We start from the raw sequence: 15,141 nt of genomic DNA on the forward strand, positions 1-15,141 counted from the left end.
CAGCCTTTCCTTTTCTCTCATCTCATCAGATCGGATGTTTGGGACCCAGCAGTTCTGATATCCGGCGAATAGTCTCCTCCCGTTCCTGCCGCATAAGCTCCGTAACATCCTGAAGGAATACCTTCTGCATATCTCTCTGCTGCCTGAGAAACGCATCGTTCGATTGCTTGAGATACTCCACCAGCTTCTTCTGCCCCTCGTTCATCGACGTGAGCACCTCAAGGGGCGTGGGCTCGGCGGCGATCTCGAAGGCATCCTCGTAGTCGTCGCTCTCGCCGGCTGCCCTCAGCAGGTCACAGCTGGAGGTGGAACTCTCGCTGTCACTGTCCGAGAGGAATTCGGGGTCAGCAGCAGCGGGATCTGGAGCAGAGCGGGCTGGCTTTTGGGCGCTGTGACGCCCGAGCCCCTTGGGGGCGTTGATTAGTTCATCGAACAGCTGGAAGTGACGGGGCAGTATGCGGACATGGCTGAGGCCATCCTTTTTGGCCTCGCGATAGCGCTTGATGAGGAGGCGGAGCTTGTTGCGCAGCTGGTGAGGCGTTCGCTTGAAGGACTGCTTGGCCAGAATATTGGAGATGTGCACCAGGGTCTTGAAGTTGCGCTTCTTAGAGCCATCTAGGGCGCGGAAGAAGCCGTTCTCCTTGATAATCAGCAGAAAGGCATCCACTTCCTCGTCTGTCCAAAAGTGGGCTCCCCCACGCTGCGAAATGTCACCGTCCTCGTCGTCGCTGTCGTTGGATTCACTATCGCTGCCACTGCTTAATATGGGTTTCGCATCCACAGCTGCTAGCTCCTCTTCTGTGGGATCAAGTAGCTTTCGCATGGCTTCGAAATACTCGAAGGTGTCGCCTCCGTTCTTGGTCTTGTTGTACAGGCGTCTGAGCAGCTGGAATTTGATGCGCAGCTTGTCCGGGCCTTTATTGTATTGTCTTTTGGCCATTTCCTTGGAGAGCAGCTTGAAAACTTTTGCGTTCCGCTTGCGCAGCAGTGCCGCCTGCAGGCCCATGGATGTAATGAGGTCCAAGAAGACATCCACCTCGCCGTCCACCCACTTGCAGCGGACATTGCTGGGCATCGACGACGATGCATCTGCAAAGAAATCTCAATGTTACACACTTCCATTATCATTTGGAGCTGGATGACATACCGTCTCCATCAGTCACGATTTCTTCACCATAGCTGCTGAGATTGCTGTCAGTCTCTGGATACTTGTCCCGGCATCCTTGGAGAAGCTCGTGCAGTGCCTCAAAGTGCTGACACTGCTTGCCGCTAAGCATCGCCTGGAAATACTGCCGCCTCAAAACCCTGTACTTGATTCTCAGCTGGTCGGGAGTCTTGGCGGAGCCGAGCTGTTTTTCCATTTTCTTGGAGATCAGAATAAAGACCTCTGCGTTGCGCTTTCTCCCAAGCGGCTTTTGCAACTTCAACTGGTTGATTATGCTCAGGAAGTGTTCCACCTCCCCTAATGACCACTTTCCATTGTGCAGGTCCAGACTACCAGCCGGGCTCAGCAGGCGGGCGTACTTCTGCTCTGGCTCGTTGTCATCTTCATCCTTCTGCTCGAATGGAACGGAATGTTTGCTCATTTTTAAAATTTAAGTTACGTTTTTTTTTGTTTTCTCTGAATTCTCAAATTTCGGAATTGTTTACATTTTATTTAGTTTATTACATTTTACATGGCTATTCCACACGGTTAATACACATTTGCTACATAATGGGAGGAAAAAGAGGGTATGGACAGGAATGTAAAATGTAATGCCTGCAATGTAAAATCCACCTCATTTGCTTAACATACCATGAGTCACATTAAATTTATCTTCCTTCATCAGCTTTGAAATATACCTTGGCCTTAGGCTTTGGGCAACAGTCCATACCCTTTTTTATGGACCATTCAAAGACTCAGCAGCAGGGTGACCGTTTGACCCTCCGAAATACCGTAAATATACCGATATTTTTCTGCGGTATTTTTCAGTATTATGTGGCAATATAACAATTTTCTCAATAAGATCGATAGCAGGCGCGCGGATAAAATCGACGAAGGCGGCATTTCAATTTTCGCTCTTGACGGTTAAACAACGTCCCACGTCGACGTCGCTGTCATTGTGTCGGTTAACGGTTGTTCGCGCGGATCAGTGCTATCAGTGGCCCTGTGGCACTGCTCAAAATAATAGCTCTGCAAAGCGGAGTCTCTCCAACAATCCTACGGGAAGCAATCAAATCAAGGAGAGTCAAGTCAAGTTATCAAATCTGGGAGAGTGCAAGTTTGTTAACAACTATTACATTACACCACCAACAGCAAGAGCAGAGCTTTTGGCCTATACGAGGTGTATGTGTGTGTGTGTGTGCGCGTGTGAATGATCGCCCATTGCGCGTTGCGTTGGTATTAGCCACTACAGTTGGCCTCGCGCTCCGCTGTACCGCTCCGCCCCCGCACGACCTGTAAACACGTTAACTCAGCGCGATCGTTCGCGTTTCGCATTTATTTCGCGTTCGCGTTCCGTGAAATCGCTCGCTAAAAACAGATTTCGGCGAAACACTTGCCAGCGCAAAAAGAATAATATAATATAAAGTTTATCTTTATACACACTCGTAATATACGGTTCCGCGTATTCCGCGTATTCCGCTTATTCCGCCAGTGACAGAACTGGCGGCTGGTTCTGGCCGGGTTAAGTCTGGCTCTGAGATGGGGCACGTTACGCTTCACTAGCCGCAGCAGTCCCGCACACCGCAACCCCTTGCCCATTACGAATTATCGCGAAAAGTTTTGTAATCAAAAGTCTGAAATAAACAAAAACAGAACCAACCGAGCCCGAAGCGAATCGTGTGTTTGTACAGCTTATGAAAATAAGCAAAGCCAGCCCCAGGAAAACGGTGCCCCCAAACGGATACAACGGGGAATAGAAAGCGCCAAACCATGACCAGGAGTCCCGGATCGATGGGGATCGCAGTGCTGATCCTCTTCTGCCTGGCAGCTGCCGCATCGGCCTCGTCGGCCTCGTCGTCCAGCGATACCGGCTATGTGAAGCATGACAATATGAAAGGTAAGCAGTTTCCAGGTCCCTCCTTTTGTGCCAATTTTTGTGGTTCAGCGTCTCTACTAGATAGAACTGCAGAGATACTGTCAGATACGCATAGAGATACGGATACAGATACAGATACGGGGTACTGGCGAGGTGCATGATGATACATCATTCATGGGCGAGAATGCAGACAAAAGACGCCACAGACAAAGATTGCGGAGGGAGCACCAGCACCCAGCAGTGATAAAAGATATTCGATTCATTCAGATTTCAGGGGAGGAAATGCCTCGTATCTGTATCTCGCTCAATGCGATGCGTTTCTCAATCCCTCTGCACAGCACATCGTGCATCTGTTGCTGGCACTGAATCTGCCCTTTCGGCGACTGCGGGACACAACAACAGGTTTCTCGAGCAGCGCAGCGCAGCGCAGCGCAGCGTGATTTCCCAGTGTTCGCAAACAAGGTGTTTCCTTTCGTCTCGTCTTTCTGCCTTACCTTTTTTTCTACCTGTTCCTGGTCCAGGTAGCGGCGGCCCCAGTTCCCATTAAGCATCTCCTAAATATGAATGAAGATTGTCTGTGCCACTGCAGTATTTGGCTCGTTAAAAAGGACAACAACGTGGGGTAGAGGCAGAGGCAGAGGCACAGCACAGCACAGTGGAATGAAATGCACAAATGCTTATTCAAATTTTTCTCTATTACCCCATTTGCATGGACAACGGCAAATGCTTTGAGCGTTTTTCCCCCCCTGTGGCCCCCGCACTACCTTTTGCCTTTCCTCTTCTTCTGCTCCACACTCCCCTCCTTTGTTGGTGATGCAGAAACTGGTTTTGCTCTGGGCTTGCTGTTTCTGTATACCCTTTGATGAGGGTATGATGATTTTGTCGGAGCCCAGAAAGTATCCATATCTTTCAGAGATTTCTGACGTTGGAACCTTTTAAGGCCAATCATCAGCGGAATAAGCATTCCCCTAGGGTATCAAATACATCGCTTCGCCAAAACTCGGCTTCCTCTCTTGGTTTTTATGTGTCTTTGGCAAAAACAAACCCACATGCATGTCTATCCATCCCTGTCTCTCTCTCTCACACACACACACACACACACACTGATGGATAGTTTTTGCGTTTTTTGTTTTTGCCAAGACTTCCTACCACCTGCCCCCCGAGTGGCTCTCTTTTGTCTTTCTGCCAACTCTCGTACGCATCTGAACCGTGAGATTTTATTTCATGCAAAAAAGAAGCAGCCAAGAGGCCGAATGAAGGGGCAGGGGGCCGGGGGGCAGGGGGCAGCAGAAAAAAGTAGAAGTACTCTGTCGCTGCGCATGCGCAACACAGCGACAGTCAGTGGCTGACAGTGGAAGAGAGGGAGCGACCTGCAGGTGTTTTTTTTCTCCTTTGCTTAAACGTGGAACAAGGAAACCAGCTTATAAATTATAAGTTTTGGCTCGTTGCAGTTGCAGCCTTCTTAGCTGTGTGATATGGCCATGTCGGGCCCAGCTACCCTTTTCGGCAAAGGGTATATTGGTAAGGCATTGCCATAACCTGACATCCTACCCTATTTTTTAAGAGTACTGCTAGGGAGTCTTCGTAAGAGACCATCTGAAACATTCGCTGGATGCAGTTCTGTTGAATCTGGATTGATCAGGTTAAGATCATTTCCTCCACTCGTTGTGTCCACAATTGAAACCTGAAATGCCTTTCCGTTTGCCGTATCAACCCAACGCAAGAGTATCCCCCGTACGAGTATCGGCGTACGATAGTTGGCCAATTTCATCTGTTTTTCCACAACTGGTTCTGTCTCCGTCCTGTGGGAATTGTGCAATGTTAAATGTGGATGGGCCAAACATTAACATAAATAATGAGTCTGTAGGATTCATTCGTCGGAGCGGTAAACCTGGACATATTATGGCCAAGATAGGATCGAATCGACAGACATGGACATGGACATGACGAGAGTGGTTCAATTAAATGCGATATTTACTCTTTTCAAGCGGGGAGATCACAGTTGAGAGGCCCCGCCCCGGCTCCCACCGACAGTGACTGCGCTTTCAGCGATACGTGTTTTGGTTTGTATTTTTGGAAATGCAACAATCAACTTTGGCAGACCTTTGCCTGCGAGTGAATCACGACGGCAGCCGGCTTCTTATCGGAGCTGATAAGCCAAAGGTGGAGTAGAAGAAAACAATTACCCACCGCCGCACCGGGGAGACTATGATGAAATCCGATGACTACGCTGACTGCTCACTTACCCATAAAAGATACAGAAGAGCGAGGAACACGGACCTAAGAAAAAGAGCATTAGACAGAGTGCCGTTAAGTGGTGTCTGTGTCCGGGCCTGAGGAGGTTCCAGCGAAAAGGACTCGAGAGACAGGAACCGGCTAAGTGGCCGGCAAAGGATCGCGCGACACTGCCATTGTCCCGACGAGGCGAGTCGAGTGTCGGTCGTGTTTTTCAGGTCTTTTGCTTAAAAAAATATGACTGCGATTGGGTTCGGGGGGCAGGTAAGCCCTAAGGCCCTAGGACGCTAAGGCTCGCCCACGTCTCAGGTTCTGCTTTCTCCTCGACAGACCCAGGGACCATCCACAAGTATCGGGTTTCATAAAGGACATGCCTGGCCATATTTATGCTCCTGGCGGATGCACAAGCAGAAAGTTCCCATGTTCCCCATATGCGGCACAGAGTCCTTTTAGCTGGAAAATGTGAAATCTGGAAAACCACTTGAGGAGAGTTGCATGCTGCTTGCTGCATGCTGCATGCTTCACGCTGCACTCCTCATGTCTCTAATTATGAAGAGGGCAAGCGCCCACTTGAGAGCCACCAGCAGGTTCTGTTCTGGATCAGTATCTGAGCATCTCTGCATATTGCATCCGCCAGATACTTTCCATCTTCTTTTCATTTTCGTTTCTTTGTTTCATTTGGGGGATACTTGAGTACTTGGATTCTCACGTATGCGTATGCTAAGAGGCAGCGTGGGACGGAGAGGGGGGAGGGCACGCGGAGACCTGGTTGCAATCATAAATAATAATCAATTTCCTGTGCCCCGAAATGTTTCCCATCGCTCCAGCAGGAACTTTTCACTTCCATTTTCCCCGCTTGCCCCACCTCCCGGCCGCCCAGCTGGCGCATGCAACTGCAAGTTTTCCTTTTGGTGAGAAAATTGAAATAAAATCTGACAGCACAATGAGCAGAGGAGCAGAGAATGGGGCAGGCTGCCTGGGGCACAGGCGGGGCAGGGCAGCGGATCAGATGAGGGGATCCATTCTGATTGTTTAAAAATTATTTATTGTTGGCCGTTTGTTTTTTTTTTTGTTGATTTTATTACGATCGTATACGTGTATACGAGACGAGTGGGTATTTTCGTTTCGTTTGTCTGATTTGTTGAACATTTGTGCACATTTGTTTGCCTCATTTGCATTTGCCCCAGCCCAGCCCCTGCCTCTGCCCCTGCCCCTGCCCCTGCCTTTGCCGCAGCTGGGGCCGCCAATGGGGTGGCTAGACAGAGCTGCTTCGGCTCGTTCTCTCGGCCGAGGAGGTTAAGTGCTGGCCCAATCAACGGCAGCGCCAGCCTGCCCCCATTTGTTGCCCATGACGCATGCGTCGTGGTGCGGTCTGGTCCCCCTGCCAGAGGGGTTGCAGATTTATAGTAAATCCGAGTCCCATTGAAGAAGTTTATAAACTAGAAGAACAAGAACCCAATTCTTAGCGCAATTTCTTCCACATTTGAGAGATTTCCAAGGGTATTGCTCATTCGTTGCCCCTTTCTGCGGCTGTTTTGTTTATGACTTGGCCAAAAAAATAACGAGACGCAGAATGTGGCAGCCGATGGCAGCTGTTGCGGGATTGGATGGCCTGAAATGGGATGAGATTCGATGCGAAGCGATGCCAGATCCCTAACCCTTTGCCACATTGTGTGGATCAAGAGATAAACACACGAAGACAGAGACACTGCAATTAGTGAAGTGAAGGGGGCACTTGCAACATCATCGGAGGGCGTAGGCGGAGCGGCAGGCGGGCGAAGGCGGAGGTGGGGCATGCACCATATGTCGTTTTGGTAAGCTGAGAGCCCAGGCTCTCGGATTACTCCAAAGAGCAAGCACTGCCTCAGCTTCGGATTCTTCTCCTCCTCCCTCTGTAATAGCCAGCTCTGGCCTCCTCCTTCTCCATTAGCTCCGCACCATCTCCATCATCAGCAACTTCTTTTGAGTCTGTCTCTGCCCCGTTCTTCTGCTTCTTCTTCTTCTTCTGTTCCTTCCACAAATCCAAGCCGGACGAGGCAGCCACATTGTTTGTCTTTTGTTGTGTTTGTTGGTTTTTGGCTATTCTGTGGATGGTTCTCTTCAGTTCTGGGGGCCGGAAAACGCTTACGAACATAATAAGGCAGATTCAAGGCAGAGTCACAGTCACAGTCACCGTCACAGTCACAATTCAAAGGTCAACGTTGTCCGCTGTCCGCTGTCCGCGGTCCGATGTCCGCTTTGTCTGGCAGTGATCTTGCATAATTACAAAGAGAAGCGTTCGTAAAGAAGGTAGGGAGCGCCTCTCCCGCCTCTCCGACTCCCCGCGTCTTTTCGCGCTTAGATCGCAGCGAGAGGGAGAGTTAACCCCTTGATGGCCGCGGGGTCACATGCAGACCGAGTGTGAATCATTGACAGTTTTTTATTGTACATAGCGTCGCATGCATCACATCACTCAGCGACAGTTCAAGAAGTTCCCGCTGTGTATCTGTATCTGTATCTATGTATCTATGGGTGGGTTGTGTGTGTGTGTGTGTGTGTGTGTGTGTGTGTGTGTGCAATCGTAAGGGGACCGACCGCACCCCACTTGCTGCTGACAAGCTTTCAAAAATCATTCCATTCCGAAACTCAATAGACGAACCAGAGAAATATTAAAGTCAAACGATGACGAAAGTTTCCATATCAGAGATCTCCCAGAAGGGCAGGGCGGGGGGCTGTGCAGAGGATTGGGAAAATTGGAATGTTGATGCCGAGTCGAAGTCGAAAGCGTTTGCGTTAATTAAAAACAATTAAAGTGGCAACAGTTGGGGGCACAGAGCGGGCAGGCATCGGCGGGCATCGGCAGCATCGGGGTCGCAAGTAGAGTTTGGAATTGGAAGCATCTCTCACGCACACACGGACCAGATCGAGCCGAAAAATAAAGGTTTGTAACGGATAATGTGGGTCGGGTTATGCACAGGGCGGAGGGGGGCTCCCTGCTGGCTAGGGCGCCGCACTCTCATGCCTCTTCCCCCCCCCAACGACTGGGCTCAACTTTCCATAAAAATTGTATAACATTAATTGCGGTTAATTGGGATTAACAGCTGCGCCAAAATGTTGGGCTGCACTCCAGCGAGATCGCCGGAGATCAGTTCTCCGGAATGCACTAAATGGGGGGAGCTCTGCTCTGCAGAAAAGGGGAACAGTTTTGCAAAGCCCGGCCCCGAAATGGTGATTTATATGCGAACGGGTTGCGGCTCCCCACGCTTTCAACACTTCTGCTGCACTCCAGCATAGATCGATCCGGTTCCCGTTTCCTGCCAGAATGCTGCGATGACAAAACATCCAGAATGCCCACCCAATCCCCATGCCCAGCATCCAAAGTCGACGGTCCACGGTCCACTATCCGCCCAAGAGCCCGCCCCATCCGGCGCTGGCCATCCGGTGCCGATCGACAGGTTTTTTTTTTTGTGTCCACGCCAGGATTGTGCGCTTGTGTCGGTGTCGGCTGGAAAAATCACTAAAGAAAATCGTTATGGTCCGCATCCGAAGCGATTTTCCTGCCTGGAATTTCCGCTGGTGCCACAGAAGCGGCAGCGGCATCGCGCTAATTACGATGATGGAATAGCGACAGGCCGCCGCCAGTGTCCCTCTACCTGTTGGACCATCCTCCATCCATCAGATTGGCCGCATAGATTACAGACACACTCGCGGGGCAGGGCATGTGGCCACATGTGGCAAGTAATTGTTTGGGCCGCGTCCAGAATGTTGCCGGTTCTACTAGAAAGAGTGCGAGTTCTGCTGTTGCTGTTGCAGCGGAAGTAATTTGAGGTTGATGATGATGCTGCAAGCGATTGCGGCCTGTGTCTCTGGGGTTAATAGGCACCACACTAGGGTTAATGGCTATCGCAGGCACTTGCACTGGCACTCGTATTCCCCGAATTCATTTGGGACTCCGCACCCAAAAGCCATGTAGCCATCTTTGACGTGCCCACCGCCGAACGTCTCTGGCATACATAATGCCATTCGGATGGTATTCAAATGGTGTTCGAGTATTGTTTTCAATTTTCCAAAAGATAAGCAGAGATCTCTGAGGTTGGAGTTGCTCGGAGCTCCCTCCAAGTCACCCTCTGAGTCTTTGAAAAGCATGTGAGAAACGATGGGATCTGATATTTGGTTTTGTCAACGGTTAAGTGGATTCCATACACACACACACACACACACACACACACACACACATTGAGACATTTCTGGAAGAGCGATTAGTGTGTCAGATTATGAGTCCATGGGAGCACTCCACTCCACTCCCTATAAGTCATGCGATTACATATTACTCCCAATCGAAGCCCGATTCTGATTCTTGGCATGTCACAATGCCGAAAGTCGAATGACAGACATTGGCAATTGCAAGAAAGTAAAGTCCAAAGCGATCCAAAGTCGGAGGGAGTGTCCACATGAAACTATATGTATATATAATTATATTTGTAAACCGATGTACCCCCCACCCCCACCCGCACCCGCACCCGCACCCCTGCTGGTACATATATGGGTATTGATCGTGTGAGTGTGTGTGTGTATTTTACTCGAACTATTGGGAAATTGTCATGGCGATCACGTAGTTTTCATGTTCTTGGAAGATTCCGAGTCGCGGGGCTCGTTCCACCATGTTGCCATGTTGCTGCTGCTGCTGCTGCTGCTGCTCGTGGCACGCTGCACTTGCATGTAAGCCACGACAGCAACATCATCTTGGAGACGACTATCTCCCCAATGTTTGTCTGCTAACCTCTGACCTCTGGCCTCTGCTGCTTCTATTGACTTTGTGCTGATTGCAGCACTAAGTAGAGTCACCTCCACGACAGACAACACCGTGTACACATGTAGGCACATCACAGCGTAACGTAACCCAGAAAAAACCCCCAAACACAGCAACAGCAACACAAATATCATGGCTTTTGTTAGGCTCAGCACGTTTTTTGGAAGGAATATGAATATGAGTGCGAGTACGAGTGGCAGTACGAATAATTCCAAGATTCAGCAGTCAGCACTCTTGGAATCGGAATAGGAATTCGAACACGACGCCATTCCGAATATATACTCGTATAAGGCATTTAATATGGCATGCAGCATATTTCTTGCTGCTGCTTTTTTTTTCAGAGTCTGGAGCGGAGATTGATGTTGGGCTTTTGGGCATTCATTTTCACATTATATGCCAGCGAAAAAAAGCAACAACAATGGGCACAAAAAACTGATTAACAAACTGTGCTAAGAACTGAAGATCGAGGCAGAGGCACAGGCAGAGGCACAGCGCAGTACTTATTGAATTTTGATGAACACCCGCTGACAGGGGAAACCTTTTCTGGGTCTGGGTCTGGCTCTGGCTCTGGGTCTGGCTCTGGGTCTGGCTCTGGGTTTACTTTTTGGGTCTTAGCCACAAACCGGTACAGGTCTTGGGTCTGGCCTGGCTCTGGCTCTGGCTCTGTCCACAGCCTCGTCTTAAGCCCACTGTTTGCTCCGGAAGTAATTAATGCTTTACTTTATTTCATTTTTTTCACCTCCTACCCTCCCCCTCCGCCAGCGCCTCCTGCTGGGGCTTGGGCTGGCTTTGTTTGCCACAGAAAAACAGAATCTATGCTGAGGAGAGTCGATGATGAAGCCGCCGCCGCCAAGTGTCGTATCTGTCGCTCTGCCGGTGGAAACTTTCACCAATGTACGGATCTAGCTGGCTTTTTGCACTCTCTGACCGAATTGTCAGCTGGAAATGATGTGAATTTTCCATCTACCATCGGTCCCAATATGGCGGGACCTGCCACACTGCCCCACCAATATGGCCTGGCCTGGCAGCAGCAGCAGCGACATAATTGTGATCAATTGCCAAGTGGCATCCTACAGGCCATAGCGAGAGACTTGGTCTCACCATTCCTGGATGCTGCTGCTGTTCCCTGTCTCTCCCCCTCTCTCTCTCTCTCTCTCTCTCTCTCTCTCTCTCTCTCTCTCTCTCTCTCCCTGTGTGTACCCTTTGTCTTCGCTTTAATTAAAGCAAGCAGGAGCCTCTGAATCTGGATGTGGACATGAGAGTCTTGCCTTATTTGCGCCATGTTGTGTGCCACAAGCGGTGCCCCGATGCCACGATGCCGCGATGCCACGAGTGGAGCCCGAAGTTAACGATCCGCTGGAGTTTTGATTGATATCTCTCTAGCCTCTCTCTAGCTGGTTCGATGGGTCAATGTCCACTCCATTCCACTCCATTCCAGATGCTAGAGAAGCTTCTCCACTCGCTCGCTCAGCCATGGCCATGCCCAGTGGTCACCCAGTGGCCACCGTCGGAGTAGGCGGCCACCGATGATACTATCTGACGAGGGATCGTTCTCGCAGCTGAAGCTCTTTTTCCCCCGCTCATTAATTGCCAACATTTCATATTTTATTTCAACATTGCTCGCCTCTTCCCTCGCCCTCTCCATCTCCCTCTCCCTCTGTTCTCTTTTTAATTTGTTTTTCAATTATTTTTGTGGCCTCTGCCGCACTGTGGTGTGGTGTGGTGTTTTATACATTTTATTTGGCTTTACTATTGGGATCGGGCACGCTTGTTGTCGCCATAGTAGCTGGATTGTTGCCCGGACTGAAGCTCGGAGCTGGTGCTTTTTGTTCTGCTGACAAATCCGCTGCTTCAGCGCCCCTCGAACGGACCCGGTGTCGGACTTCAGTACGTAAACATTGCAGCTCAGCGGTTTCAACGTTGTGATTACTGCTCGCCTTATTCGATTTCGTGTGCTGCGATGTTGATAACTTTTGACACGGCCCGCAAGCTCCTGCTGATAGTGACAGCCGCCCGGGGCCCGGGGCCCGGGGCGGGCGTGATAAGGGGTCGAACTTTGTACGACCGCGGAGAGGTGCACCATCCAGCACGCAACTCGTAACTCCTTCCACATGGTGCAGAACACTCCCCTTGGGAGATGTGCGTCCTAACATCCACACCATGCATGCACGAGCCCCAATTAATGGCAAACAGGCCAGACATTCACGACATTCAATTGCACAACTCAACCGATGGCCGCTGCTGCATAACTGTCTCTATGTAGAGCAGAACAATTCAATTCATTGATGGCAACAATAACTTTAGCAAAGACAATACCCAACATCCGCCTACAATCCATATAGATATCCACATTTTTATGGCCTATCAAATCAAATAAAAGCAAAGTAAAGCCACGATTGGGAGAATCTCGAGTTAGCACTTAATTATCATTCGGCCTCTTTGAGCCGGGGCCATGGACCGGCGACTGCGATGATTTATAATGTGCGAAGATTGCTTTTCACTTTGGAGTTTCGAGGTTCAGCCCGGGTCAGTCAGTCGTCGGTCGGTCTTTTGTGTTGCTGTTGGATGAAAGGTGGCCATTTGCATACACTCGCACGGGTATGGGAAGGTATGAGAAGCCGGACCGGACCGACCGGACCGGACCCCAAGCGGATGCTGGAAATTGTGGGAATTGGGAAAACGTTTAGCTCACAATCGAAACGGGGAGATGAAGATAAAGGTATGGAGTATTTTGAAAACGTTTCATTTGGAAGAACAATCGAATAAAGAGAGAATATCTCTCCATGATATCCGCTCAAGAATATCTCCTAGAAAGCTGTGATCTATTACTTTTCCAAGTCCATAGTTTCTCTTCTTTGGATAAGGGGAAATTATGAAATACGAGTGATGAGCGTGATTCATCGAATGGCAATTCGTTCTCTTTGAATTCCGCTTGACTTTGCCGCCCTAATGTGTGGCACTGACCTTTGTATCTGTATCTTTTATCTGAGTGTGCTTCTGTATCTGTATCTATATCTGTTTATGCCGTGTCCGCAGCTGTATCTGTATCTGGAACATGGAGAGAGCAAGAAAATTGGCACACATAACTTCAACGAAGGCACCAAAAGCAACAAAAACTGTAGTGCTGCTAACCCACAATTAGCCAAAGGCCGGCATCTGGCTCTCCCTCCACATGTGTTTTCCCTCCCCGATCTTCTGTACCTTCTTTGCCCCTTCCTGCCCCCTGATGTAGATGCGAATGACATTGGCAACTGCAATCTGCAACTGTGTTTTGGGGCAAATGCGATTCTTGCTTCCACAAAAAAAGTGAGTGGCGCATCCAGAGCGGTGGGGCATGCATGGAGTGTGGAGTGTGGAGTGTGGAGTGCCGCATCCCGAGGAGAAGCATAAAGCGAAAAGTGCCGCATGTGGCATCCCATCAAGCTGCTGGCGACTGGCGCTGGCTGTGGCATCACTTTGACGCGACTCTGCCGCTCTGCCGCTCCGCCTCTGCTGTTGTTGGTTTTTGTTTCAGTGTCGTGAGAATTTTTCGCGTTTGGAATTGTAAGCCAGCAGGGGCAGGGGCAAGCAGGGGCAAGCAGGCATCTCTGGCTGGGAAGCGAAAGTGTTGCAAGTGTTGGGAAAGCAGTAGCGTAGCAGAGTTCGATCGACCCTTAATCGCAGTACCCCCCTCCCCCCAAACCCCACTTAATGCCACAAAAACTAATTCTAGCATTTGGCTTCTTCTCGTTGCAGGTGAGTTTGTGGCAAATGTCTGAATCAGATTTGGATGTGGATGTCGATGCCGATCGGCTCTCTAGAGGCTTGCAAGTCGATAATTAAAGGTTTGTACGGCAATTAGGCAGCTGGGCGGCCGCTGCTCGTGACGAGGTTTTTCAAAGCGAATTTAGTGGACTCCAAAAAAACAACAAAAAACGAGACAAAAAAGAGAATAAATGCCAAGCAATAGAGAATTCATTAATGTAGCGCTGTGGCAATCGTCATTGCCATCCCCATAGCCATCGCTTCTATCGTAATCAAATGCTGCATTCAACTTTAAACTGCAGCGGCAGGCGCGGAGGCGCGGAGGCGCGGAGGCAGTGGCAGCAAGCGGAACGACAGCGCAGTCGCAGCGTGGCACAATTGTTTTGGACCCACTCCGTTGTCGTGGAGACGAATGCCGCCACGGGCCGCAAGGGGAATGGAGTGGAAGCTCAAGTTATGCTTGAAGTGTTTTATGGCAAGAACTCTGATAGTACGAGTCGGGTAGGGGTATGTGTGTGTGCAACAGATGCCCGGCTGGTTGCCCCAGAGTCGCTGCCACCAATTGTTGCACTCTACTCTCTTTCAGAATGGGACAAAAGGCTCTGCTCAACTGTTCAACGCAGTGCGCCCCTGCCACCCCTTTTGGCCCTGGCCCAATGCTCTTTTTCGGTGGTGGCGACATCGACACGCAATTGCCCCGGCTAAAGGGACTCCCAACCCGCCCCCGCCCCCGCTACCAACTCCCCGCGCCAAAGCAAAGCAAACTTTACGCCTCGCTGCCCGCATCGGGTGTTCTTTGGCGATCCATGTGAGTGCGGATACGCCAACGCCGACGCAAAGTCAAACCGGAGTCGCGTCTCACTCCCACCATTTTTACGCGCAGAGGATAGCCGCATGACCCGTGGCCATGCCACACAAGGGTTAAAAGAATTACCATTCGACTGTTGAGCTAGAATCGTTTTCCGTCATTGTTCCATGCAAACGCTGATGGTGGCTTTACTCTTACCCTGCGACGATTATAGATCGGTGGCCGGGTCGCTGCAAGGAACCTGCACTTTTTTCTTTTTCAACCCTCTTCCCTTTTTTAGTTTCTTTCAGAAAACTAAGAAATTTTTACTGCTTGCCGTTTGAAAATCGCGCCAACCTTTCTACTCGAATTTTACATTTGCACCCAAAAATATGCTACGATTTTTCTGTGTACACTTTACATTTTATCGACATCTGACACAAGCTGTTCAGGTTCCACATTACCTTACCGCCCTCTGGTGGCCATAGATTGGATTCTTGGGACTTGCATTATTAGCCAATAGATGGCGTGAATACATTTTGTCGCCTTTACAGAGGGCGCTGCTC

The 15,141-nt window shown here is 49.9% G+C and overlaps 2 protein-coding genes across 2 annotated transcripts in view; one reads left to right on the plus strand and one right to left on the minus strand.

Moving 5' to 3' along the window:
* Positions 1-8: 8 nt before the first annotated feature.
* On the minus strand, positions 9-1,615 carry LOC6593205. Its single transcript, XM_002017998.2, has 2 exons — positions 1,148-1,615; positions 9-1,089 (listed from the first exon to the last, which is right to left on the minus strand). The coding sequence occupies exons 1-2, from the start codon at positions 1,584-1,586 to the stop codon at positions 26-28; spliced, it is 1,503 nt and encodes a 500-aa protein (XP_002018034.1). The 5' UTR covers positions 1,587-1,615; the 3' UTR covers positions 9-25.
* A 467-nt stretch (positions 1,616-2,082) lies between these two features.
* The window catches only part of LOC6592980 (epidermal growth factor receptor), a 37,287-nt gene continuing 24,228 nt past the window's right edge, over positions 2,083-15,141 (plus strand). Inside the window, exon 1 of the mRNA XM_026986993.1 lies at positions 2,083-3,041. Coding sequence (XP_026842794.1) covers positions 2,915-3,041 — 127 coding nt within the window. The 5' untranslated portion in view covers positions 2,083-2,914. The remainder of the gene's footprint in view (positions 3,042-15,141) is intronic.

The sequence above is a fragment of the Drosophila persimilis genome, unplaced genomic scaffold (genome assembly GCF_003286085.1).
Source record: "Drosophila persimilis strain 14011-0111.01,24,50 unplaced genomic scaffold, DperRS2 tig00000002-arrow-pilon, whole genome shotgun sequence".
Taxonomy (NCBI): Eukaryota; Metazoa; Arthropoda; class Insecta; order Diptera; family Drosophilidae; genus Drosophila; species Drosophila persimilis.

Coding starts and splice junctions, on each gene's coding strand:
- LOC6593205 (XM_002017998.2), bottom strand. CDS start 1,586: ATGAGCAAACATTCCGTTCCATTCGAGCAGAAGGATGAAGATGACAAC. Junction 1,090..1,147: donor AATCGTGACTGATGGAGACG/GTATGTCATCCA, acceptor ATTTCTTTGCAG/ATGCATCGTCGTCGATGCCC.